This window comes from Agelaius tricolor, unplaced genomic scaffold (genome assembly GCF_023055355.1).
Source record: "Agelaius tricolor isolate 1412-34295 unplaced genomic scaffold, bAgeTri1.0.p SCAF_17, whole genome shotgun sequence".
Lineage (NCBI taxonomy): Eukaryota > Metazoa > Chordata > Aves > Passeriformes > Icteridae > Agelaius > Agelaius tricolor.
Window position 1 is genome coordinate 6,207,689 of NW_027269277.1, and position 26,226 is coordinate 6,233,914.

At 53.7% G+C, this 26,226-nt stretch overlaps 1 protein-coding gene across 2 annotated transcripts in view; it reads left to right on the top strand.

Moving 5' to 3' along the window:
* The window catches only part of OPHN1 (oligophrenin 1), a 52,592-nt gene that overhangs the window by 2,147 nt on the left and 24,219 nt on the right, over nt 1-26,226 (top strand). For both annotated transcript variants that reach the window (XM_071442246.1, XM_071442247.1), the window contains exons 2-4: nt 14,138-14,233; nt 18,225-18,286; nt 19,701-19,772. In XM_071442246.1, coding sequence (XP_071298347.1) covers nt 14,138-14,233; nt 18,225-18,286; nt 19,701-19,772 — 230 coding nt within the window. The remainder of the gene's footprint in view (nt 1-14,137; nt 14,234-18,224; nt 18,287-19,700; nt 19,773-26,226) is intronic.

A 26,226-nucleotide genomic window follows, 5' to 3' on the forward strand; every position in this document is an offset into this window, starting at 1 on the left:
TTATCTGAATGAGGGGGGCTCTTTAGGGGGCTTTAAATTCATTTGGCCTTCCATGGATTAAGGGAAACTGGTTCCATTCCCTCCACCCAACTGATGTGTCACCAGCTGGAACAAATAAAATTCCAGGGGTGGAGCTCCAACAGGGGCCTGCAGCCCACCATGTCCTGGGGAGGGTCATCCTGCAGCCACAGCCCCACCAGTGCTGCCTTTGAGTGTGGTATTGACACCCCCCCAGCAGCTGAGTAGTCACAAATACACAGGACAACACCACAAGGGGACAAAGTATTCAGTATTGCCAAGTGGGGAATTAAGCTGACTAAAGCAGAGAATAATATTGTTCATTTGTAACATTCTTGGGTGTGAAAGCCAATGATAGAAAATAATGCTTTAAGTCAGAAATGGAAATTATTTTGGTGTAAAGTTGGCTGCATCCCTTGTTTTCTGTGCCAGCACTATGGAGCGTCACTGGCAGTGCCAAGTGCTGGTCCCACACGTTGTCCTGGCAGTGCTGAGACACCCTGGCCTGTCCCTGGTCAGGCAGGGAGAAGTTCTGGGAGGTGTCTGTCCCATCCCCTTGGGCTGGCCAGGATCAGGACCTGCTGTGGGCACTGGGGATTCAGCTCTTGTCCATGGCCAGCACTGGTGGGACAGAGGAGCCTTGCTCAGGGCTCTAGGGTGTCAGAAGTTGTGGCTCCATGGCATCACTGTGGCTGTAAGAATGGCTGCTTTACAGCATTTATTTCTGTGCTTCAGTGTGGGTTTCTTTAATCTCTCCTGCTCACTGTGCTCAGCTGTGTGTATGATAATGCAAAACCACCTATTTCCCCTGGTCTTTGATCTTCTCTCCCAATTAAATATCAAATGGAGTTGGAGAAATGTCAGATGGAGACTTTTCTCATTAGTACCTGTGAGTGCTGTGATGGTGAAAATTGTCCTTTGAAGCTTGAAGAGCTGTGAGCTCTCATGCAAATGTTGTGTATGTGGTTTTGCACTTGATTTCTGTCCAGCCTGGAGCTCTGCAGAGTGCCTGGGACTGTGCTGGCACTTCCCAGCCTCCCCAGGTACTGTGAGCACTTCATCCTGAAGGATAAAGTGACAAAGGAATGTGCAGGGACTGTGTGAGCTTTTCCCCTTGAATGGGGTTCCTTGGAAAGATCCCTCCATCATCATCATCATCATCATCAATCATCATCATCATCATCACCATCACCCCTGCAGGTGCTGCTGTGCTGTGTGTGGGAACTGGCGTGTCCCCTCAGGGAGCTCTGGTGTCCCCCAGCATGGCAGACCTGTTCTGGACAGGTTTCTGTGCTCTTGTTGGATGTGGTGCCTGGGGGTTTGATGCTGTGGTGTGTGGGAAGCAGCGTGGCATTGGAACAGGTTATTTTAATGGGGTTGAAGCATTGGAACAGGTTATTTTAATGGGGTTGAAGCATTGGAACAGGTTATTTTAATGGGATTGAAGCCACCCAGAGTGGCCTGTCTGCCCAGTTCCCCAGAGCCCCATGTCCTGGTTCATGGGAAGGCTGTGGGGCAGTGGAATCTGTTCCTGCAGCATGGCACAGCCAGATCCTGGGAACTGTGTCCAAACAACCCTAAAGCTCCACTAGCAAATGGGGAAGAGGAAGGAGTTTGTCCCACACCAGGAGAGGCTGCAGCTCTCCAGGCAAGCATCAGCTTTGCTGGGAGGCACAGCTGCAGTGACAATGTCCTGTCCCACAAAGACAGCTCAGCCATGAGGCAGTGAGGAGCAGGGGGAAAATGACCTGCTGGAAAACACATCACTCTCTTCCAGCAATAATGTGCTCTCCTCTTGGCTCCTTGCTGGTCTTCCCCATCCCCACTGGGGATTTCAGTCAGTAAGGGCACCAGTAACTTGCTGGTAAATTGTAAAATTGTCTCCTGACTTCCCAGCTCTGTTTTAAATCCCACCCATAGCCAGAGCCCAGCTGTCCCTGGGAGCCTCTGCACCCTGCAGGCACCCTCAGCTCAGCTGGGCACAGGGCACCTCTGCAGCCAACAGCTGCTGATGGAGCAGCTCCTGCTCCTGAGCTCCCAGCTCTGAGCACAGGACCAGGGCCCCACTTGGTGCAAATCTAAACCAGACAGGCTTTAACCAGACACTAAAACACAATAGCAGCAAAAGAACAAAAACCCTCCCAAAAGCCAACTCACCCCCAGCGCCAGAGCTGATCCTCAGTGCAGGCAGGAGCAGTGAGGGGCCAGCACAGGCTCTACCAGACCCAGCTGTGAGGCAGATCCCAGCCCTTGTTCTGGGGCTCAGGAGGTGTTTGCTGGGGTTTGCTCCCCCTGGAGCAGCTCTGGCTGGGCAGGCTGGGTTTGCTTTGCCCCTGGCTGTGCCATGATGTTCCCAGGCCTGGCTCCTTGTTCCTTGCTCCCTCCCTGCTGCAGTCCTGAGCTCCTGAGCCTCCCCCCTGGCTCCTGCTGGTTCCAGCTGCTCCATCCATGCCCAAATGTACCCAGGGCTTGGTTTGTTTCAGGAAGCCCAGGACAGGGGTGGCTGGCAGCAGCACCAAGGCAGCCCTGTCCCTGCCAGCTCAGGGGCTGGTGGGAGGGCTATGGACCAGCCTTGGCCCAGCTTACACCAACCAATGTGCAATATTTTGTGATGGCTTTTTCCAGCCCAGATATGCTTCCCAAGGACTCGCCTGCCTACAGCAGCACAAGGGGCCAGGACAAGAGGCAAAATCGTTTTCATGTGTTTAAGGATATTTTTTTCTTGTGCTGCACATGAGCATGCAGGGAGCTTTTCTGCTCCATCCATCTTCTACTGGCTTTTCTGGCTCCTTCCCTGGGAGGATGTGGGTGTTATCCATGTTCTGTGTGTCTCACAGCCCACGGCTCACAGCAGCCCTGCTGCTGACCTAAGAGTTTCCTCTTGAGTCACTGTATGAGGACTCAGCTTTTCTGGCTTTTTGCTTGAGCTATTGTTGGAATATTTTATTCCTGATAACTACAGATGTGACATCTCATGCTTGCCCCCAGGCTTTTCTGTCCTGCTGGGTGCCAGCCTGGCTCTGTGGGGTGACAGTGCTGTGTCTGCTCTGTTCTGCCAGACACCTGTGGCACATCCTGGCCATGCTGCATCCTCCTGCCCACACAACGTGGCTTTGGCACTGATCCCTGGCTGCCCAGCCATGGATCTGGGCTGCAGGGAGAGCCTGCAGTGCCAGCTTGGGCCATTCTCCAGGGACAGAGGGGCAGGTGCTGCCGTGGGGGCTGTGAGGCACTGCCTGGCAGGAACACAGAGGTTTGGAGAACTGTGGGTTTATAGAGAAAAACTCTGGTGAGCAGTCAGCACTATTTACAGGTACTGAGCACCAAAATGCCGCAGCTTTGGAACTGCTGGAGAAGTTCAGGAGGCAGCAGTTATTTTTCCTTACTCAGCATTAAATGAGTCTTCCAAACACATAAAGCTTCTGTCTGAGGTTCTGACACATGTGAATCAGAAAGCTTCTGGAACCTTGTTGTTTCTGTTCTGTGCATTGTCCACACTGGCCTGTGTTGTGTCTCACAGCTGCTGCATGGGAGCAGTGATCCCAGGCCAGGCTGTTTTCTCCTGGGGCACATTCAAACACGGTCTCTGTGCCCCTTGTCCTTTCCTGTCACCGAATTCTCCGTGCAGGTGAACATGCAGTCATGAGTTGTTCAAGTGATGATAAGAGCAGCAGAATAGCCTGAGATAAAGTCTATAAATATAAGTGCAGCCCAGAAGTCAGTTGCTCTCTCAGTCTGATCTCGCTCCTTGTTAGCCTGTTCCCTCAGCCAAGCCTGATTTTGAAGAGCCTGGGAATGTTTAAAACAAGAATAGATTTTTTAATGTTACTAAACCTTGTAGCTGTGAGAATGGACAAGGAACACTTGTGGACACTTCAAGAATGAACTGGTGACTTGCAGAGCATTGGGGGGGACCCTTTGATGTGGAAATCCAGACCCCCAAGTCCTTGCAAAGTGCCCAGAGTGGGGGTAGCTCTTGGCAAAGCCCCCCTCAGTGTGCAGGTCAGGCTGCCCCAGGGTTGGTCAGGCTGACAGTGCCAAGGAGCCTCCCAGGAGGTGCCAGCTGCTGCAGGACAGGCTGGCATCATTCCCCAGCCTGGATCCGGAGGGATGAACATTCCCAGCCTGGATCCGGAGGGATGTGCATTCCCAGCCTGGATCCGGAGGGATGTGCATTCCCAGCCTGGATCCGGAGGGATGAACATTCCCAGCCTGGATCCGGAGGGATGCACATGCTCAGCCTGGATCCGGAGGATGCCCATTCCCAGCCTGGATCCAGAGGGATGCACATTCTCAGCCTGGATCCGGAGGGATGCACATTCCTAGCCTGGATCCGGAGGGATGCACATTCCCAGCCTGGATCCGGAGGGATGCCCATTCCCAGCCTGGATCCAGAGGGATGAGCATTCCCAGCCTGGATCCAGAGGGATGCCCATTCCCAGCCTGGATCAGGAGGGATGAGCATTCCCAGCCTGGATCAGGAGGGATGAGCATTCCCAGCCTGGATCCAGAGGGATGCCCATTCCCAGCCTGGATCCGGAGGGATGCGCGTTCCCAGCCTGGATCCGGAGGGATGCGCGTCCCTCCCCGCCCCGATTCGCTGCTGAGCCGCCCTGGTGGCTCAGGGATCTTTCCCTCCCTGGCTGTGCTGTGTGACTCAGCTGGCCCTTGCCCAGCCCCGCTGCGCCCTTATCGAGGGAAACTCTGAAATCATCGGGGCTTGGAGCGAGCGAGCGCCCGCCGGAGCCTGCCCTGCCCGCGAAGGGGGGCTGCAGGGAGATGCGGATCATGAGACGTCTCCGTGGGGATTGCTCGTGCTCTGCCCCGGATAAGAGTCCGTTGTTTTCATGTTTGTTTTCCCCGTGTCCGTCCTGCCTGTGCAGCGGGGGAGCCGCGGATTTGGAGCACACCCTCTCTGCTGCTCACGCCAGAGCTCCGTGCCAGGAGCCTGCTCGGGGAGCTGGGGCTCTGGGTGGTGTGGCTGTGCTCACAGGGGTCCCAGGACGAGGGAAGAGACGTTGACTCCATGTTTCAAAAGGCTGATTTATTATTTTATGATATATATTAATATATATTAAGAAAATTATATATTAAAACTATGTATTATATTAAAATTATATATATTAAATTATATGCATATTAAAATTATATATTAAAAGTATACTAAAAGAATAGAAGAAAGGATTTCACTAGAAAGCTAGAAAAATAGAAAGAATAGAATAGAATAATAGAATAGAATAGAAAAGAATAGAATAAAATGAATAACAAAAGCTCGTGACTCTCAGAGAGTCTGAGCCAGCTAACTGTGATTTGCCATTAATTAGAAACAACCAACATAAACCGATCAAAGATGCACCTGTTGCATTCCACAGCAGCAGATAATTATTGTTTTTTTTTTTCTTCTGAAGCTTCTCAAGAGAAAAATCCTGTCAAGGGATTTTTCAGAAAATATCATAGTGACAGCCTGGAGCACTGCAGGGATCCCTGCTGCTCCTCTGATGCCCTGGGAAAGCAGCTGCTGCCCCTCCCTGACAGCTCACTCCTCCCAAGGGAGGGCAAAATCCATTTGTTTTCCCTGGCTCAGCTTCGTGTATTTTTATTTTTATATTTCAAAGAGCCTGTTCTTCATTCCCCAGCCCGAGGACCTGTCCCCAGGCTGGCATTCTGAAGGTGCCTTCTATGAGACAGTGATGTCCCACATCAGGTGTATACATAGGTGCAGCAGCCAGAGCCACCTGCCAGCCTCACCCTGCTTCCAGCTGGCTGCCTGCTTGGCTTCCAGCCCCAAAGTGTCACCCGGTGCTGCCATCCCCAGGGCTCACCTGGCAGCACCATCCCCACCCAGCACTCACCTGGCCATCCCTGCTGCACCCAGCAGCCTCTGTGTTGGGAGTCCTCAGGAAAGCTGAGAGTGCTGCCACCCTTGGAGCCTCCCATGCGGGGTTTGGGAGCTGCTGACTGCCCAGCTCAGGAGCTGCCACCACTTCCACCGGGCACTGTCCCCCAGGTGTGGCTGTCCCTCCTACACCCGGGTTCACTGTGCCCCAGGGCAGTGCTGGGCAATCCCCTGCTGTGCTGACACTCGGATTGGGACACCAGCTCGTCTGAAATTCCTGCAGGTGTGGCAGCACCAGCCCCGTGGTTGGGCTTGGTCTGTGGTGAACCAAACAACTGTGACACTGTTTTTTCCTTTGTGACTCTTCTCTGCCTCTGCAACCCCAGGAGCGTTTGTTTAAAAAACAGTTGCATTATTTCTTACTGCACTTTTGCTGATTTCTAAGGCAGCTCATCTTTTCTTAACTTCCATTTCAGTTGGCCACGTGTTCTGGGCTGGCTGCCCTGTGTCTCTTCCCAGTTTTGCTGAAGCAACTCCTCCAGCTTTGCAGGGCTGCAAGGTTGATTTGAAAGGCCAGCAAAATGGCAAAGGGGAAAAAACTAATCTCTGAGAAGCTCAGGCTTCCAAAGTGCAGTTTCACCCATGGCTCATCCTGAGGAGCACTAAGGGAAGTGCTGATGCCAGCAGGAGTTTTTGCTGCTGTGGGAAGAGCAGGGGTGCCCTGGCTGAGCTGGGCCAGGCTGTGCTGGAGGCTGTGCTGCAGCGTCCTGTGCTGCCCTTGTGTTGCAGAAGCAAAAATCATTGAAAAAAAATTCATCCAGCACACTGTCCCTTATAAAAATATTAAACATACAGCCTGAAGTGCTGCTCTCTGGGAAACCAGTACAAGCCAGTGAGTGTCACTTGGAGAATGCTGTGCTCTGTGTTTTTCTTTGAAATTCTGAAGGCATCATCTGCTGCATGATTCTCTTCCTGATGAATGGATCTGTCACTGTGGAGGTCTTGGGAAGAAGATGCAGGATAATTTAATCCAAGGGAAGGTGAGAGTGCATCCTTATCCCAGAAGCTGTATCCCACATCACCCCCTCCCAGTTTTCTCCAAAACAGACCAATATGCCCCAAAACTTTGTTGCCCTTCCAGTCTTGCTTGGTTGCTTTGTGTTTTGGTTGGGGTTTTGGGCTGATATGTTGCCAAACTTCCAAGGTATGGGTGAGGAGACCCATGATCTCCTTGTGCTCCAGGCATCCAGGAAAGAGCCCCTCTGTGTGTTTAACTGCCTTGAGCTTCGAGGTGTAGCCTCATAACCTTTGCCAGCTCATCTGAAGCATGGCAGGTTCTGCAGAGCCGGTTTCCTTCAGGCAATAAGGGAGATAAAGCAGGCGTGAGAATTATGTGATGAGCGTGAACTCTTGCTGTCTGGGTCCTTGGGTGTTTAATTCAACAGTAAATAAGAAAATAAGCTTGTCAAGCTCGTTTGGGCACTTCCCACAAGGCTGGCTGGGCAAGGAGAAGAATTTATGAGAATAAAAGATTGAAGTTTAGGACAGGAAACAGAAGCTGTGGAGAGTGGGAGGGGGATTGAAGATTGAAGATTGAAGATTGAAGTTTAGGACAGGAAACAGAAACTGTGAGTGGAGGTGATGGTCCAGAGGGCAGGTAACCAACTAGCAGAGCAAAAGGTCAGGGAGAGATACTGAGAAATGTCCTTTTACTGGGAGTACAGCCCTGCTCTAATGCCTGGAGCCTGGGCTGCACTGGCTGTGTAAGGGAAGCAGCAGCTTATGAACAGCTCAGTCAGTGAAGGGAGAGGTAAATGTGTGACAGTGTGAGACATCCAGTCAATTCCTTCACAAGAGATTTGTAAAGCACAGCTAAATATAGCAAGTTATTTTTAGCACTTCATGCTAGCCACTTACTCCTGGCAAGTGGAAAACCCGTGTCAGTGTGGGAAAAATGGCCTTTGTCCAACGTGTCAGGATTTCTGAGTCCCCACAGAGCCTTCAGGGGCACTGGCGGACGGCTGGCCCTGGGTCACTGCCAGGCACTGCCTGGCCTGGGCCACTCTGTGATCCCTGCTGGTGAGCATCTCTCCTCTGGGCTGCATTCCTTCCTTGCAGGATCCTGTGTGGATTTGGGACTACCTAAAAGGCTAACTGGAAGGTTATATTTGTATCCTCATCTGAGAAAATTAGCATGTTTCTGTGTTTGAGCAGCTGTGGAGTGTTTGGGAGTGTTCCATGAGTCAGGGCTCCTTACTCCTGATCCTGATGGTACATCTGGGCTCAGAGGGGGAGCTCATGGCTTTCCAGGCTGAGGGGCTTTTTTGTGGGACAGAGACTGGGGGGCTTCATGCAGGTGGTACACACAGTGTAAATCCAACACCTTGGAGCAGAGTCTGGCCCCTTGGCCACTTTCTTTGTGTGCTGGCTCCTAAAACTCTGCTGCAAGGACAGAGAATTCCCTGGAAGCAGTGGGTTGGGTATTGTGTCCAGAACCTCCTCCTCAGGTGATGGTGATCAGCTCTCTCTCTTTAGTGATGCAACTCCCTGGGGAATTCTTTGCAGGGAGTTGGTAACAATGGGCACATTATTGTCTCCTTAGGAATCACAGCCATCTCTCTGCATGCTGGGAAAAGTGGAATTTCTCATGCTGTATGTGTGCTGTGCACAGCTCTCCACCAAGGAGGAGAAAATCATCCGTAGGGACCATTGGTAGGAGATGTAGGTGTGACCTCAGCTGCTGTGTGTCAGGGTCTTGCAACGATTCCCTGACAAAAATGTATTTCCAGGGGTGAGATCCCAACCCAAAAATTTCCATGTCTTAAAATGCCCTTGTTTAAGGGCAGAGTGAACTTTTATTGTCTTTTGTTTGCTTGTTTGAAAGGAAAGTGTGTGGCCAGCTTTGATAGTTTTGTTTTCAAGCTGGAGAAGAAGAAAGCAAAATGCAAAGATGGAGCTCCTGCTTAGCTTTGCTCTGGTTATTTGCACTGCCACGATCAAACCCAGGCTGTGTTTTTCCTGTTGATTCCATATGGGTTTTATTCATGGCTTGCTGAAGCTGTGACTGGCACTGCAATCTGTGGGTTGGGCACATGCAGAACCTCAGGAATTGCCTTTCCCCCCATGGAAATCTCTGCTGGCTGCTCTTCCCCGAGCTGTCCATGCGTAGGTGCAGGCAGGGAGGACCAGTGAAAGTCACTTCCCACCTTCCAGTGTGGGCTGGGACATCCTGTCCCTTCCTAGGAACAGGGCAGGGATGCTGCAGCCCCACCACTGCTCAGCTGTTCCTGCCTTCAGCTGGATCAGATTAAACTCAGGACTGCCTTTGCACTGAAAGTGTCATGGCCAATGATTGCAAAGATGATGAGCTTGAGGGGCAGTGTTTTTATTTTGTTTTTTCCTCCTTAATTTGCTCCCTGGGAGCAGCGTGTGGGGATGGGGATTAGCCAAAGGGCTGCTGAGCCCACTGCTTGCTCTGCCCCTGAGCTTCTGGAGGAGCAGCAATTCCCACCTGGCTGTTTCCTAGGAAGAAGCAGAGTGGTGCTGTGTACCAGCTGCTGCACAGAGTGTCATCTAAACAAGGGCTATTGGGGTGTGGGTGACAGGGGTGAGGGTGCTGGCAGCCTGGCCCTGGCCAATGTGATGTGTACCCTCCACACCCACTCTCCTGCACAGCTGGAGATGTCCTGTTGGTTTTCAAAGTGTTTATTTCTAAAAATCAGGCTGTTTTTTGCCCCTGTATCACACCCAATGTCCCATTGTGTCCCTGTGGTGTTAAATGAGGCAGCCCAGGCAGGGCCCTCCTGTCCTGGCTCAGGATCCTGCTGGTCCCCATAGCTGTCACTGCTTGGTTGTCACAGCCACTTCCATTTCCATGTGCTCAGGGGCATGGTTTCCTCTCTTGGGAACAGAGGACCATTGCAGTCACACAGGCTGTGACCTGGGTTGCAATTAGTAAAGCTAATTAAGGATGTGCACCTGTGACACCTTGAGCATTGCAGACCCTCAAGCAGCACCTTTGTGCCCCATTCTCTGTCTGTGTCTGCTCACCCTGTTCCCCCAGGGTTCTTTTCTGTGGTGATGGTTTCCTTCTGGTTTAAATTCTAAGCATTGGAGGAAGAAGCAGCAGCACAGCCTGGTTTGGGGCTCTGCTTGTGTTTGTGTTTTGTCAGAAACCTGTGGCTTTTGCAGTGGTAGCAGCGCATTTTTCTTTGTGGTTTTTGGTTACCTGTGGTTGCTGTCAAAGGTTGAAGTGACAATCATAGGTCCTTACTGAGCAAGCTGTGAGGCACATCCTTCCAGAGCTGCTGGCTCTGCAGGTGTGTTTATTCACACATAAATACAGCCCTGAGCTCTGTGTGTGCCTCCTGAGGCTGGCATGGCTGGCACTGCTGCTCCCTGCTCCTGCCCTGCAGCCCTGCTGGGGCCACTCTGTGCAGGGATGGAACTTCATTTTGACTAGGAGAGTAAATGATTGTAACCACAAATGGTGATATTTGGCATTGCTTCCTGATGCTGGAAGGGAGAGGAGTCCTTGAGGACTCCTGATGAAATTCATTTTGGTGTGTTTCCATGGAAACAGGCTGAGCAGGCAGGGTCTGTGGGGTAGTGCTGGGCCTTGGTGTGCTGTTTGCAGGGATATTCCAGCTTGGAGCATGGCACTGTTCCTTGATCCTTGGGTCTGGTGCTGGGGGAGCAGGACAGGCCCTGCAGCTGCCTCTCCCTCCTGCCAGGCTCTGGGGGTGCAGGGCAGCAGCCTTTGGCAACTGAGTGCTTGTACTGGGGGGAAAACATTTCCAACAGTTAAAACAAGGGAGAATACAGACTTATCTCTCCCAGCGTGGGATGGAGCCCCGTTTTTCCACAGCAAATCTTTTCCTGCTGGCTCCTTCCTGTGGTCAAGCCTCTTTCCTGTGGCTGTGGCTTATCCCTTTCTCCCCAGCCCCCCTGCCCTGCCTGATGAGGTGTCACCACTGTCACCACTGCCATTTGAGTGCCACCGAGGGAAGGGGCAACGTCCCACCGAGTGTCTCTGAGCACTGACACCAATTCTCTGCCTCAGGGACTGGTGATGAGCCCTGCAGGGACACAGCCCCCATCCTCTGGTTCCCATGGTCAGTGAGCCCTGTGCTGTGTCCTGTCACCCCCATGGCTGTGGCAGTGCCAGCAGTCAGTGAGCCCCGTGCTGTGTCCCTGTCACCCCCATGGCTGTGGCAGTGCCAGCAGTCAGTGAGCCTGTGCTGTGTCCCTGTCACATCCCATGGCTGTGGCAGTGCCAGCAGTCACTGAGCCTGTGCTGTGTCCCTGTCACATCCCATGGCTGTGGCAGTGCCAGCAGTCACTGAGCCTGTGCTGTGTCCCTGTCACACCCCATGGCTGTGGCAGTGCCAGCAGTCACTGAGCCCTGTGCTGTGTCCCACTCACACCCCAGGGCTGTGGCAGTGCCAGCAGTCAGTGAGCCTGTGCTGTGTCCCTGTCACCCCCATGGCTGTGGCAGTGCCAGCAGTCAGTGAGCCTGTGCTGTGTCCCTGTCACACCCCATGGCTGTGGCAGTGCCAGCAGTCACTGAGCCTGTGCTGTGTCCCTGTCACCCCCATGGCTGTGGCAGTGCCAGCAGTCACTGAGCCTGTGCTGTGTCCCACTCACACCCCAGGGCTGTGGCAGTGCCAGCAGTCAGTGAGCCCTGTGCTGTGTCCCTGTCACCCCCATGGCTGTGGCAGTGCCAGCAGTCACTGAGCCTGTGCTGTGTCCCTGTCACCCCCATGGCTGTGGCAGTGCCAGCAGTCACTGAGCCTGTGCTGTGTCCCACTCACACCCCATGGCTGTGGCAGTGCCAGCAGTCACTGAGCCTGTGCTGTGTCCCTGTCACCCCCATGGCTGTGGCAGTGCCAGCAGTCACTGAGCCTGTGCTGTGTCCCTGTCACCCCCATGGCTGTGGCAGTGCCAGCAGTCAGTGAGCCCTGTGCTGTGTCCCACTCACACCCCAGGGCTGTGGCAGTGCCAGCAGTCAGTGAGCCCTGTGCTGTGTCCCACTCACACCCCAGGGCTGTGGCAGCAGTGCTGCCCTGTGCATGCACACATGAGCTCTGTCAGGAGCCAATGTTCAGCCAAGGCTCACTACGTGTGGGAGTGGAGCTGGGTTGGTCTGGAGAAGCCTGGTTTCCATTAGGAGCTGCTCCAGAGCCTGCCAAGCACGCAGGGTACGGGCTCACAGCCCCCTCCCTCTCTCCCTCCTTCCCCCCTGGGCTGACAGGGACACACAGCACATGCAGACCCTCTGTCCCTGCCAGGTACCACCCCTGGGGACCTGTGTGTGCTGCAGGGGACACTGGAGCTGTGGTGCCTTGTCACCTGCCCCCAGCCAGCACCCATGGAGGGGACAGACAGACAGACAGAGAGATGGGGGTGCTGCTGCTTTCAGAGGGGCTCAAGGACACACACTGGGCTGGGAGGGGTGTTGGGAGGGAGGGATTGAAGATCACATGTGAGCAGCAGCACGGGAGGGGCTGGATGGGGCCACAGCAGCGTCAGGGACAGTGATGGTGACAGGGATTTGCAGGGCATGAACAAAGATTCCCCTGAGCAAGGGCTGAATGAGCCTCCAGCCTGGCCTGAGTGAGCACTGGGGCACTGAGGGGGAATTATTTGCTGAGGTTTTCCATGAAGTCAATGACATCGTTCTGTAAGAGTTCACCCATTTACGTGCTCCAGCCCCTGGCAGCTGGGGCTAAATAGCGACATTCAGGCCTGAATCTGCCCATTCAGGAGCCAAGGTTTGACCCATCGAGGGAGCTGCTGAACGAGGCCTTTGAGGGAGAAGCAGGGACTGCACTCTGAGCCTGCACTGGGGACCCGGCAGTGCCCCCACCCCTGCCTGCCCAGGGACCTTGGGGAGGGTCAGGAGCTCCTGACCTGGGGACAGGGGAAGCAGGGCAGTCTGGGGACCTGACAGGGTCCAGACCACTTCATTTCTTTTCCTCAGCATTCATTTCAATGTTGTCCAATTTTTCTCTCCCCTTCACAGCAGCATTTCAGAGTGTCCCATGATTGCCACCACAGTAGTAAGTTTTATTTTCAAATCAAAAAAACCCATCCATGTGCACCAAGTTCCTGTATACAGCAATCATGGTGCTGGCTTGGCAAAGCAGTGGTAGGAGCTGGTTGCCCATAACCAGCTGTCTGTGCTGTCACATCTTCCCCACTTGTAATTTCATGAATTTCTGAAAGTGCCATCTCTGTGCACTGCCACAAAGGAGTCCAGCCTGGGACTGTGCCCATAGCTGGAGTCCCAAATTAGGGGAAGCAGCAATGTAAATCACAGGCTAACATTATTCCTTTGCTTTTCGTTTTGTTGCCTGCACGCTCCTCTCTGAGGTCAGGCAAGTGCAGCCTCCTTCTGTTTGTATCTCAGGAATTGTTGTAGCTTTGTGCAGGATGATGTGGCCGATGCAGTGAGTGTGCTGTCCCTGCTGGCCCTGGGTCAGGCTCTGTGCTGGTGTCACTGTCACGTCCCAGGGCCCCTCTGCCAATGCCAGCAGACGCCGTCCAGACACGTCCTGCAGCCACACAGGGTGCAAAGAAACAAAGCATCCTTTGGGCCAGAAACCTCTCTGGAAGGTCCAAAAATAATTTGGACTGAGCCACAGGAAACATCAGGCAATTTCTTTGCTTCCAGCCCCGACTGTTCCTCACCAGCAGGAGCAGCAGGTCCCAGGGCCATCTGTGGGTGCCCCTGGCTCAGCTGTGTGCTCTGTGGCACTGTCCTTCCCTCAGGGACTGTCTGTGTCCATGACCCCACAGAGGAACAGTTATTTTTAGTCCTGCCTTTTCCCTCACATTTATTTTCTGACTCTACAGATTTTTCTCTCATATTATGAAACAATTTCTGTGAACAGTGGCCAGCCTGTCCAACAGCCCCTGTGCTCCAAGGGGCTGTGCTGGTGCACACAGAGCCCTGGAGTATCTCCTGAAGGTTTTCCTGCAGGGAAGTGTCCCTTCCTGTCTGTAGCTGGACACAAGGCCATTGATCAGTTGTTGTACTGTGTGGTGCATCCATTAGTGCTGCAGAAGCTTTTTCAGAGGGAGAAAAAACCCAAATCCAATTCTCTCTGCAGCCTCTGAGGGTTATTAATGCTGCAGCATTTTCTGCAGTGCTGAAATTGCCTGTGGATTTTCATAACCACCCTCCTCTGGTCTTGTTCCATTCAGGATAAATTCCTAGGACATGCAGCCTCTGTAGAACAATTGCAGAAACCCACAGCTGATTGCTCTGTCCTTTTCCAGGATACTCCTCAGCAGTGCAGAAGTTCTCCCAGACTCTGCAGTCCTTCCAGTTCGACTTCATTGGTGACACACTGACGGATGATGAGATCAATATTGGTGAGTTCTCTGCTTTTTGAAGCTGACTTCCAGTAATTGGAACAGTCTCCCTCTCTAGGAATTAGCCTGCCTGATGGTTTTTAAGCAGCCTCAGGAGCCGGGTTCCAGGCAGCTCTTCCACAGCTTATTTTCTGAAGTTGAACAGTCACGGGTCGAGTTTCACATTCCCAATTCAGCGGATAATTTGCAGAGGTTTTCCATGGCTCCAGGCCTGCTCCATGCTTCCAGGTACTGGGGAGGATGCAGTGTGGTGCTGACCTCCCAGCCAGCCCCTCTTCTCAGAGCTCTGGGAGCCCAGCTCTGGGTGCTGCTCCCAGAGCTGCCTTTGCTGTGCTGGAACAAACTGCCCCACGCTGCCCTGCAAGGGCACCAGGCTGCAAACTGCTGGGAAAAAGGGCTGCTGGATGTGTCTCAAATGGAAAACAATGGCCATCTGTGCCCTGGGCAGCCTTGCAGGGCTGCTGCCTGCACATCTGCTTGGGGATTAGTGATCCTGGAGCTGGGTTACATCCCTGCCCTCCCCCAGCTCAGCTCTGGGAGTCACTCAGCATCCACAGCCCAGGGACCTTAATGCCCCAAACCCTGCACGTTTCACATGAATGGTGAGTGGACTCCGTGGGGGTGACAGAGGGCTGCAGGAGGGACAGCAGAGCATCCTCAGCCCCCAAGGTTCTCACCCTGCCCCATCAGACAAAACACTTGGGCCACCTGCCTGGGCTGAGGAGCTGGGGCTGCCCATGGGCTCACAGGGCATTTTCCAGGCAGGAGAATTCACAGGGCATTCATGGGGTGGGGCACAAGGCACAGGGTCTTTTCCAGGCTGCTCCCAAGGGCTGCACATAGGGGAAAAAAAGAAAACCAGCTTTTGTCAGGCAGTGGTTGCAGAGTGGCAGCAGTGTGACATTGCTGGTGTCAGATCTCTCAGCTGCTGTCAGAAGGGGAAGGAAGTAGAGCCTGTTCCTTGGGCTGTTGTATTTAAAGCCACGTTAAGCAGACTGCAGCCTGCCCCTCCAAGGCTTGTTTCCTTTATGGAAAGTCTCTGGGTGAAACCCACTGGAAATGAGTCAGCCTCCAAATGTAATGGCAGCAGAGGTCTGAGCTTCCAAACACACACAGGTCAGGGAGGGGGGAACTCTGCCATGTAGATGCCCCTCCTGGGAGCTGAGGGGTCTGAGGCAAACAGCCATGCAAGGAAAGGAGTGTCTCTCCTCTTGGCTGGAAGGAACAAAGCTCCAACAACCAAGCAAGGCTGCTGGGAATGACAGAGGTTGAATAAAGGGAGTGTGGGATGGGGGAGAGCAAGAGAGCAGATGTAAAACACTCCATGGTGAAAGGAGCGTGTTTCCTTTCAGTTTTGCTGGGGAGTATTTGTTTTGCTTTTTCAAGAAGAGATCCCCAGCTTGCCTGTGAAGAAGCCTGGGCTGTGTTCCTCCTCTCACCCAGGCCCTGGTGTGCCTGCAGGGGTTGAGGCTTCCTTATTCCTGACACAGCACTGGGGCGTTGACGTCTCCGTAGCAGCTTCCATCTGCCAGGGTGCCAGGGGTCTGCGTGGGAGTGCAGAGCTCATTTCATGTGCAGGCTATGGGAGTGGAGCAGAACACTTACAGGCACTTCTTAGGCACTGCAAGAGAACATGTTTGGGTTGTAAATAGAGCTAAAGTCACACTGCTCTCTCCTTGTGTGGGCACAGAGCAGCCAGGCACGCGAGCGGGTGGCAGCGGGGACACTGCAGGTGGCAGTCAGGACACTGGGCTGATGTTGTCTGTTGTGAGCAGCACTTTCCCCATGGGATGTGAAAGGCCATGGATGCACCTGTGTCACCCCACAGCTGCAGCCCCTCCTGTGCCCCCTCCTGCAGCTCCTCCACTGTCACCTCACAGGACCCAAATCAGCAGCTCCTGCAGAGATGGAGGGGGCAGTGAGATGGGGTGGCATGTTCTTCCCTCCCAGGCACAGGAACCTGCAATCCTGTAAGGACCTTCCTGGAATGCTGCTGGCTGCTCAGCAGAGTCACTCTGGCATTTCCAGATGTCAGTTCCCAGCTGTGGCTGGGCAGGCTGTACTGCTGGTGTCCCCCCTGCTCCACACTGCCCTGATGGGCTGGCAAATTCTGACCCAGGCCAGTAGCACAGATCCACCCCAGGCACTGCTAGGCTGGCAGCAGGATCTGAGCCTTGTGTGTGGTACAGGGTCAGCAGTGGGCTGTTCTGTGACTGGAGCCAGGAAACATGTTCCTGGGCTCTTCCTGTAGATCAAAAGGAAAAAATGGCTGGGGAACATTTTAGGCACTGACATATTTCCCTGTAAGTTTGGGGCTGGATTTTTAATCCCTGTGATAATTCTTTTCCTGGCTCAGGCCCCTGGTGTGCATACACTCCACCATCCTGGGGAGCCACAGTGACAGCCACGTGTGGCCCTGGGTGTGAGCACCATGAGCTGTAGAGCCATTGCATTGCTGGGTGCTGGAGCCCTCAGTGCAGGAGAGCTCAGAAGCTCCTGACTCATCAGGAAGATCTGTTGTGCCACTGCAGCTGAGGGCCCATGGCACAAGGCTGCAGTTTTTCCCTTCTGTGTGTCTCAGCAGCTGCAGAATGAATCCTTACACTGGATTTTAGGACAGGTACCTCTCCCAAGGTGCTGCTGTGATTGAGGGGAGAGGACTCTCAGCTTGCACAGGGAGCACAGGAGCAGCTTCTTCCTGACCTGTGGGACAAGCTAATCCTGTGCCTGCATTGCTGTACAGCTGCTGTGCCCCCTCGTGTGCTGCCCTGCCCAGCCCAGCAGGGAGGGAGGGTCTGAACTGCAGAGCTCTGGGGTCTGACAGAGCCACTCTGGGATGTTCCCACCAGGACAAGAGGGAGCCTGGGACCCACCAGACCTGTCCCACGCTGTGCTGAGCAGGCTGGAGCTGTGGGAAACTTTCCCAGCTAACTCCCAGGTAGTTCCCAGGTGCACTGGGGTGATCAGGTTGTTCCCCCAGGCAGCCAGCACACAGCCACAGTACCTGCATGGGCAGGTGTTTGCCCAGCCTTGCCTTGCAGCCCAGAGAGAGGGGAGTTTGGCTTGGCACTGTCAGTGCTCTGCTGCTGAGGGCTTTCCTCCCCTGGAACAAATTCAGCCCCTTCCCAAGTTCTCCTTTGATGGGCAGGGAGACGGGCTGCACGTTCCCCCTTGGTGTGGGGTCAGCTGCTCCCACCTAGTCTTTTATCTCCCCAGGTTGAATTATTCTTATTTCAGTTTGTTAAAGGAAAGGTTTAATGCTATTTTTATTGTAGTTGGACTCCAACTGTTTATCAATGAGATCTTTTTGTTTCACTGCTGGCATTTTGGGGAGTGGTGTCAGTGTCTGTGACCATGTCTACACCTGCTGCTTTTCCTCCTGTACATAGACTTTGTGCCTCCTGGTGAAGTACGTCATCTTTGTCATTCCAGGCCATTTTTATTTGACACACTTGTCCTGGTCCTGGCAAGCCCCTGCAGCTCTTCCTGGGACAGAGGTGGCACCTACAGCTCATCCTGGTGCTGATGGCAGCTGTCTGGGCAGGCCAGGCACCCCTGTCCTGCCCAAAGTGGCAGGGCCTGTCCTGCTGCAGGCCCTGGGGATGGCAGCTCCCCTTGCCCCTGTTTGGCTTTCCCTGCATTTGCCCCTTCTCTGCCACCTGTATTGCCACCTCTATAACACAGTTCCTAATAAAAGCTAATTAACATCCTCTTATCTTCCCAGGGACTTCACTCCTTCATTGCCTGGGCAGGAGACCCTCCTGTCCCTTGCATACATAAATACCCCTCAAGGCCAGCCTGCACCTGCCATTGCCTCACTCAGTTTCTGCCAAAAGGAGCCTCCTCTTCTTGGTTTATTGTCAGCCTTTAGATGACCATGCTGGGGGTGCAGCCACATTGGGGTGTCCTGACATGTGTCACACAGGGTGTGACAGTGCCACATCCAGTGCCTCATCCCAGCTCCCCTGACCAGCCTCTTCTTTTCTTACAGCCGAGTCCTTTAAGGAGTTTGCAGAGCTGCTGCAAGAAGTGGAGCTGGAGAGGTCCATGATGGTAAGGAGATGGGAGCTGGGCTCTGTCATTCCTGAATGCCAAATCACAGCCACAGCACCATGTGCCTCTGTGTTAGCCTTCTCAGCAGAGGGAAGCTGGGAGCACTGGGAACGTGCTCTGTACTCGTCTGTCCATGGTCCCTGAGCATGGGCAGGCACAGCAATAGGACTGGGGGGCTGTGGCTCTCCCAGGCAGCTCAGGCAGGCACAGAGCCTCAGGCCCTGCAGCTGGAGGGGCTGCTCACTGTGGGGAAACCAAGGGTTAAAGAATCAGGAATGTTTTTGCTCAGTTTTTGTTGGGTGCAGGAAGGCAGGTGTCCCTGAGCCCATCAGTGCTGGTGCAGCTCCTGCAGTACAATGCACTGCCATCAGCTTCCTGCTGCCATGTGCCCTCAGCTCTCCAGGCTCCTCCAGAGCCAGTGCTGGCTTCCCATTTCACTCCTAATTCCAGGAAAAACATGAAGGTTAGGCTCGGTGGAGAGCGTGCAGCACGCCAGGAATGTGCTGCTTGGCTCTGCCTTCCCCTGCCTCGTGCAGCAGCAGGAGCTCCTGCCAGGCTGGGCCAGAGGGTCCCTGGGCAGGCAAGGAACAGCAGGAAACCAGGGAAGCACTGAGATACTTCTTTATTATGAATGACATCCCAGGTACAGTGGCTCCTTTGGCAGTGGGGGGAGCATGGGAAGGTGTTTCAGGGGTTATGGGCACTGTCCAATTTTCAAAGTTGGGGTTTTTTCCCCTCTACTTGCAGGATCAATTCTGTTTTACAGCAGCTCCCTCAGGAGGTTTCACACTCACTCACTCACTGTGTTCATCAGATTTAACTTCCCTGAGGGGCTGTGCTGTGTGGTGTCCTGTCCCCTGCTGTCCCCCTCTCCCTTCTCTGGAGCTTGGGGCAGAGCCTGTCAGGGAGGTGGGGATGGGAGCAGACAGCAGGCTGGTCCCAGTGCCAGGCTGGAGCTGGAGCCAGTGATACAAACTGGGATGAGCTCACTTTCACGTGGATTCATGGTAAAGGTGGGCAGAGCACCATCCAGGGAAGATCTCTGAGACCTGAGACAGGAGTGGAAGAGACACAGGCAGGCTTTCCCTTTTCCCTAGCTGTTCTGTGACAGATAACCTGCTGGCTGAATCTTGAGACAAGGGAACCCCATCCTTTATTTGAGGTGGGGGACACTCCCTGTGACCCACAGGATGTCCCCAAAGCCTCCTGGGATGTGGCTGGGGTTTGCAGTGTGTCACCCATGAGGAAGAGCAGGTACAGATGGTTTAAGTGAATTCACGTACAGAAAGAGAAGAAGTTTCCAGTCAAAAACATTAAAATCTCAGAGCTCTTGGCTTCTAGCCCTGTTCAGCCTCTGTTTAGGAGAAAATTGATCAGCACCCTGCAATTAAAATGCTTTTTCTTTGCACTGTAGGTGCAGAATGCAAGTGATTTGCTGATCAAACCTTTGGAAAACTTCCGGAAGGAGCAGATAGGATTCACCAAGGTAAGGTTTGTTTGTTTGTTTTCAGTGTAAACAGATTTGTTTTCTGTTACTCTCTTTGAATTCAAATTTTTCTCCTGTTGTTGTTAACAAGCAGTTGCTCTACTGCATTCTGACTTCAGGCACTCAGAAACTCCCTGTTCAATGCTGGCTTTCAGCTGCTGGCTGAGGGTTCGTGCTGTGACTTTTAGTCTGATTTTTCAATCTTAAGAGTCTCCAAAATCTTTTCCTGAATTCTCTGGGTTTTCTCCTGGCCTGATTCCAGCACTGCCTCTGTCCTGGGCAAGGAGTGCTTGTTTCAGCCAGGAGATCCTCCTTGCTGCTTTACCCCCTCTCTCCTTTGTTCAGTCAGTGCTATTGAAAAGAAAATACTTTCTGCAGAGAAGTGTGTGGTGGAGTGGGAGGGAGGAAGGGAAGGAGGGAAAACAGGAGAGGCCAGCAAGCAGAACCTGATTATAGTCATAGGGCTTTTGTTATGAAATATTTACATAAAGCATCTAATGAGTCTTTCAGATGGACCAAACTTTTAAAGAAACAAGCTATAAAAAGCAAATTCTGCACATGTGGAGCGCAAAAGATCATTTTTCCCTTGTCTGCTATCAAGAAATCCAGGTTCCATGTTACTCAGCGGCAGCTTAAAATGGGGCTGGCTCTGGCCCAGCTCTGAAATGGAGATGTTTTGGAGAACACTTGAGGCTTGGATTCAGCCCAGCCCATCTGGAGGCTTTGACTTTTAATAAATACAGGGTTTGAGAAGAGATACTTGATGGCCCTCCTGCCCTCTGCCATGCCCTGAGGGCTGGTGTGTGGAGCCCTCTGAAGAGCTGCAGCCATGAGCATGGCACAGGTGCTGCCCACAGCCCCTGCCCTCGTGTCCTTCAGGCTGGTTTTGTCCCAGAGAGCCCTTAAGGTGTGTAAGGGCCATTCTGCCCCCAGCCCAGAGCGTGCTGTGCCCCGAGAGCTGAGCTGGCTGCACCCACAGGCCTGTGCCCGTGTCCTGCTCCCTTTCTTGATGGCAGGCACAGGTCTCAGCAGGGCTGGTGCCACAGCCCCAGCACTGACACGGGCTCACCTGGCAGCCTGCAGCCCCTCCTCAGCCCCTGTGCATGGGCAGGGCACTCTGTGTGGAAGCACAGGGTGGTGACAGTGGCAGGACACTGCTCAGAGCAGCTAGAGAGGTGGCAGAGGGCAGGGGGGTGTTGCAGGTGGCTCAGCCATTGGAGTTTGGTTTGGGGTTTTGTTTCTTGTGAGGAGCATGAGCTGCAGAGGTGCCAGGGCACTGTGGTGGGAAGAGGGCTGTGCTGTGGCTCCATGCAGGGGCTCACAGGGCTTACTTCCCTGACAGCAGCCTATGCCACACTGCACCCTCAGGTGTCACCCTGGGCACAGAGCCTTCCTTCACCTGCCAGCCTGACCCACAGCATCTCTGGGTCATCCCCACCCAGCAGCAGGAGGGCGGAAGCACCAGTGAGGCTCCTCATTTGTGCTCTGTCAGTGTGGGTTCCTCCCATCACTGCTGGGCCTGCCATCACCCCATGGACCCTTTCTGATCTGCACCAGGGCCAGAGGCCCAGGCCAGGCTGTGGAGCAGCCTGGAGACATGACACAGGGAATTTGTGCCCTCTGCTCAGTTTCCGTATTTTGGCAGCGTCGCCTTCTGTGAGATGTTTTCTGTTCCCTTTGCGAGCTGCTGCAGCCAAATAGGAAGAGCCCTTGAATCGAGGCTTTGTGATGCCTCTGGCTGGAGCACAGCCAGTCTGAGCAGCACATCTGAGTGTGCATTCAGCCGGGAGCAGGGGAGTCTCCTCTGTGCTCGCACACGGGGCAGCCCCGGCTGCGCCGGGACCCCTCCAGCTGCTGCCTCCCGCCACAGCCCCAGGGTCGCTGCTGTCAGTGGGAGTGACCTGCCCCAGCACAGATAAAAGGGAGGCTCTGGGACCCCCTGAGCTGACCCATTTCTGGCACTCAGGGCAGGGGGTGAGTTTGGGAAGGAGCTGGTGCACATGGAGGTCCCATCCCTCCCTCTCCATAGCCCCGGGGCTTGGATCCACGCTGTGGGGCTGGGACCCTTGGGGAAGAAGCTGGCCACACTTACTGAGCTGAGGAGGATTTGAATAGGAAAGTTTAATTCCAGTTTCACTTGGAAGGAGACAGCTTTTTTTAAAAAAAAACACAAAGTCAACCAAAAAAATCAGAGAGAAAAGCTTGCTGGGATGTACTGTAAGGGCAGGAGGAATGCTGAATAGCTGCAGTGTTTGTCAAAATTTCTTCCATAGGAGATAATGTATTCCTAAAAGGTCTTAGTAAATTCTGTTATTAATTTCATTAATTATAATTTTTAAAGAAAGGGAGGTTAATAACTTCTACCTGCTCTCATCTCTGGGGGAGCAGGGCCTAAGGAGCATTTGAGGGAAAGCAGTGGGTGAGGGAAAACACCAGGATGAACTGAGTGTGCTTTGGCAGAACTGCTCTTTCTACGCCCCTCAACTTTTTAGAAATCTGTTTTTGAATTAACTGCAGATGCCTTATAAAACTGAACTGTGATGATCCTGCATCCACTGTTCTTGCACCCAGACCCCTCAGATGTGCATGGAGGTGGGGGCTCCCAGCAGGAAAAGTGTGTTTAATTCCTTAGGGAGAGGAAAAGTGGCCTGTGAGCTGGGCTTCTCACCTGCCACTCACCCCACCTCCCTGAAAATGGGAATTTCAGAGGATCCTAATTAGTAACTAATGATTAAGGGGGAGTTTTGGCCAGTCTGTTTGCCCTTTTTCCCCGATGAGCTGGACCTGAAGCTGCCAAGGGGCTCCAATGTCACCCCAGTGCTGGTGGCAGTTGGGGTGTGGGAAGGCCTTGGCACACACAGAGCAGCCAGAGCTGCTGCTGCATCACCTGCCTCAGCAGGCAGGCAGTGCTGTCCCAGGGGCTGTGCCATTCCTGGGCACAGCAGTGCCTGCCAGAGCCCCCATCATGGGCTGTGCCATTCCTGGGCACAGCAGTGCCTGCCAGAGCTCCCAGCATGGGCTGTGCCATTCCTGGGCACAGCAGTGCCTGCCAGAGCTCCCAACATGGGCTGTGCCATTCCTGGGCACAGCAGTGCCTGCCAGAGCCCCCATCATGGGCTGTGCCATTCCTGGGCACAGCAGTGCCTGCCAGAGCTCCCAACATGGGCTGTGCCATTCCTGGGCACAGCAGTGCCTGCCAGAGCTCCCAACATAGGGCTGTGCCATTCCTGGGCACAGCAGTGCCTGCCAGAGCTCCCACCATGGGCTGTGCCATTCCTGGGCACAGCAGTGCCTGCCAGAGCTCCCAGCACAGGCTGGGCTGTGCCATTCCTGGGCACAGCAATGCCTGCCAGAGCTGCCAGGGTGTTTCAGAGCCCCCTCCTGCCTGCCCTCAGTAGGATCTGCTCAGTGTCTCCCAGTGAGCGATAAACAGAAGGTGGGTGGTGCCTCTTGGCAAACCTTAATGCAAACGTGGTGCTGCCCTTTGATGAATATTCATGAGGAACTAATTTGTGCTCATGTTTCCAGATTGTGCTTCAGTCTGGGTGATTTTTTTGTGTTGTTTTTTTTTTCTGTCTTGGCTTGCTCTGGTCAGCAGCCAACTCAGAAGGATTTGTAGGTCATCCTTCTGCTGTTCAGTTATATGCTAATTACCAGGGTGGGAATGATTGGCCAGCTCCCTCTTAGTGGCCCAGAATGCCACGCTGCACTGTGGTCCTGTCACACGTGGGTCCATCCTGGACATCATTCCCAGTCCCTTCAATCCCCAGAAAGAGCTCAGTGCTCCATGTCCCCAGTGTGCCCCTGCCTGCCTTGGGTGCTGCCAGAGGAGGAGGCACTCCCCAGAGCAGTTCCTGTCTGGCTGCCCAGCTCCTGCTGCAGAAGGAGCTCCACTGCTCTCCCAGGCTCTTCCTTTCTCTTCACCAGTCTTTCCTTGAGCAGAGGCGCCCCCTCTTCCTCAGAACCCACCAGGGAGCTGCCCACAAGCTGGTGACCAAGCTGCTGCCTGGTGGTTTGTGGTCTCCCTGTGGCTGCAGGCTGTGGCCTCCTGTGGCCATCTGTGTGGGCACCACAGCCACACACAGCTCGTGGCCTCCTGGCCACGTGCACGGGCCCCACAGCCTCCCACAGCAATGTCATCTCCCCTTGGGGACAAGCCAGGGGCCACGTGCTCCCAGGCTGCTGCATCCAGAGGCACATCCCCCTGCCCACAGGCTCTGCCGTGCCCTGCTGTGGTAGCACCAGGCTCTGGTGGTTCCCTTGCCCTGTGCTTCCCACAGCTCCTGGCTGTGACCGTGTTCACAGGGGTCCAAGGATGAGGGAAGAGACGAGGATCTGACCCCATGTTTCAGAAGGCTGATTTATTATTTTATCATATATATTATATTAAAACTATACTAAAAGAATAGAAGAAAGGATTCCATCAGTAGGCTAGCTAAGAATAGAGAAAGAAGGAATCATAACAAAGGCTTGTGTCTTGGACAGAGTCCGAGCCAGCTGGACTGTGATTGGCCATTAATTAGAAACAACCACATGAGACCAATCACAGATGCACCTGCTGCATTCCACAGCAGCAGATAATTATTGTTTACATTTTGTTCCTGAGGTCTCTCAGCTTCTCAGGAGGAAAAATCTTAAGGAAAAGATTTTTCAGAAAATATGGCTACACCTGGTACAGGTGAGCAGCCTCCCTGATGGAGAGCAGGAGAGGTTGGTCCCAGCTCTGGCCTGCAGTGTGGCTGTCTTCCCTGGTGGCCTCTCCACAGGGTGGGGACAGCTGAGTCACCCTGTGTGTGCTGCTTGCTGGTGGTGAGAGGTGGGAGAGAACTCCTGGAGTGGGCTCCAGCCCCATTGCTGCTGCTGAGGAATGGGCATGGCACCATCCCAGTGCTGCCACCACCTCTGCACACCACCTTGCTGGAGACAGTGGAGCCCTTGGTTGGGTTTGGAGCTAGCTTTCCATGGCAGCACCTGCTTTTCTATCTCAGGACCTGCTGCTGGCACAGCCATCTCCTCTGGGATGTGAGGAGGTGGCATCAGGAGCCTGCAGCCCCACAGCTCTGCTTCCCTGCACTTCTGTGGCCTTGGAGGCTCTCACTGAGGAAATGGAAACAAGAAAAGTTCCTGGCTGCATTAGACAGGGCATTGATGGCACAGACAGCCCAGGACTTTGACCTTACAGACACAGGAACTGCTGCTCCTCAAACGCTTTTGCTGCTCTGGGTTTGGAGTTGCTGATCAGGGCCTTAGTCACGAGGGTGCTGGTTTGTTTTCATCATCCTTCCTGGCCTCAGCCCCACAGTTGCTGCACTGCTTAAATTAGGATTCACCCTTGGAGGGCTCTCTCTTCCTCTGGATTTGATGTAGACCTCTCTGTTCTGGTGTGTGAGGCTGCTAACACAGAGTCACAGTACCTGATACTGCAGGGGGTGATTGCAGAGGATGCACTTCCCTTCAGGTGTCCTGTAATCCCAGGCTCTGCACAGCAGGATATGCAATTGCTGAGGTGAAAAGGTTTGCTGGGCTAAGCCTGCCCTGCTCCAGACACTTAGACATAAGCAGGGTTGGTGCCACTTCCTCATGGTAATTGTGCTTTCACTACAGCCATGGCAGGACTCGTGGGGAGAGAATCCTCTTCCCTGGAAGGCAGCTGCTAGGAAGGTTTGGTACTATTGTTGGGAGCCACCTGTGCTGAGCCCACTTGGGGGGGAGTTTTGGGAAACTCCCAGGGGTTTTGGGAGCCCCCAGGCATCCTGCTGCAGGGCATCCTGACAGACAGATGGAATAGGCTGTGCAACTGCAACAGGGAAGCAAAACCTCAGGCAGGGGAAGCTGTGGTCACTGCTGAATTCATGAGGAAAGTTCCTAATACCCAGCAGTCTGGCAGAGCCCATCTGCTCTGGCTGTGGTACTGGTGTATGCTTGCTTATCCAGGCCATGCATTTGTGAGTGGGGGCAAGAGAACAGGATTTCAGGGCTTGCAGGGGATAGATGTTGAAAGATACCAGTAATTCCCCAGGAAGCTGGAACTGCCTTCCACTTTCTTGAGCTTTCAAAAGCCAGACAGAAGATCTGGGCATCCCATACACACCTGCACTGTGTGTACACCAGCTCTCAACTGCTTGGACCTGGCACTGAGGCTGCTGCCAGGCTGGAATTTCCTGATTTCAGTAATTTAGTTGCCTCCCAGGAATCCCTGATATGTCAGATACCATCTAAAGTGGATATTTGTCAACCTGGCCCCTACTCTGGTTGTTTTGTGATTTCCAATGTCAGAGTCAGTGCAGGCAGGAGCCAAGAGCCTGGTGCTCAGTCCTGCTGCTCCCTGCCTGCTCTCAGGGGCTCCTTCTTGAGTTCCTTCTCTGTTTGCTGCTCTTGTTCATTTGTGCTCTCTTTGCAGCACTGCTGAGGGCAGATGAGGATTTCCTGCCTGCCTGATGACCTGCCAGGCTTC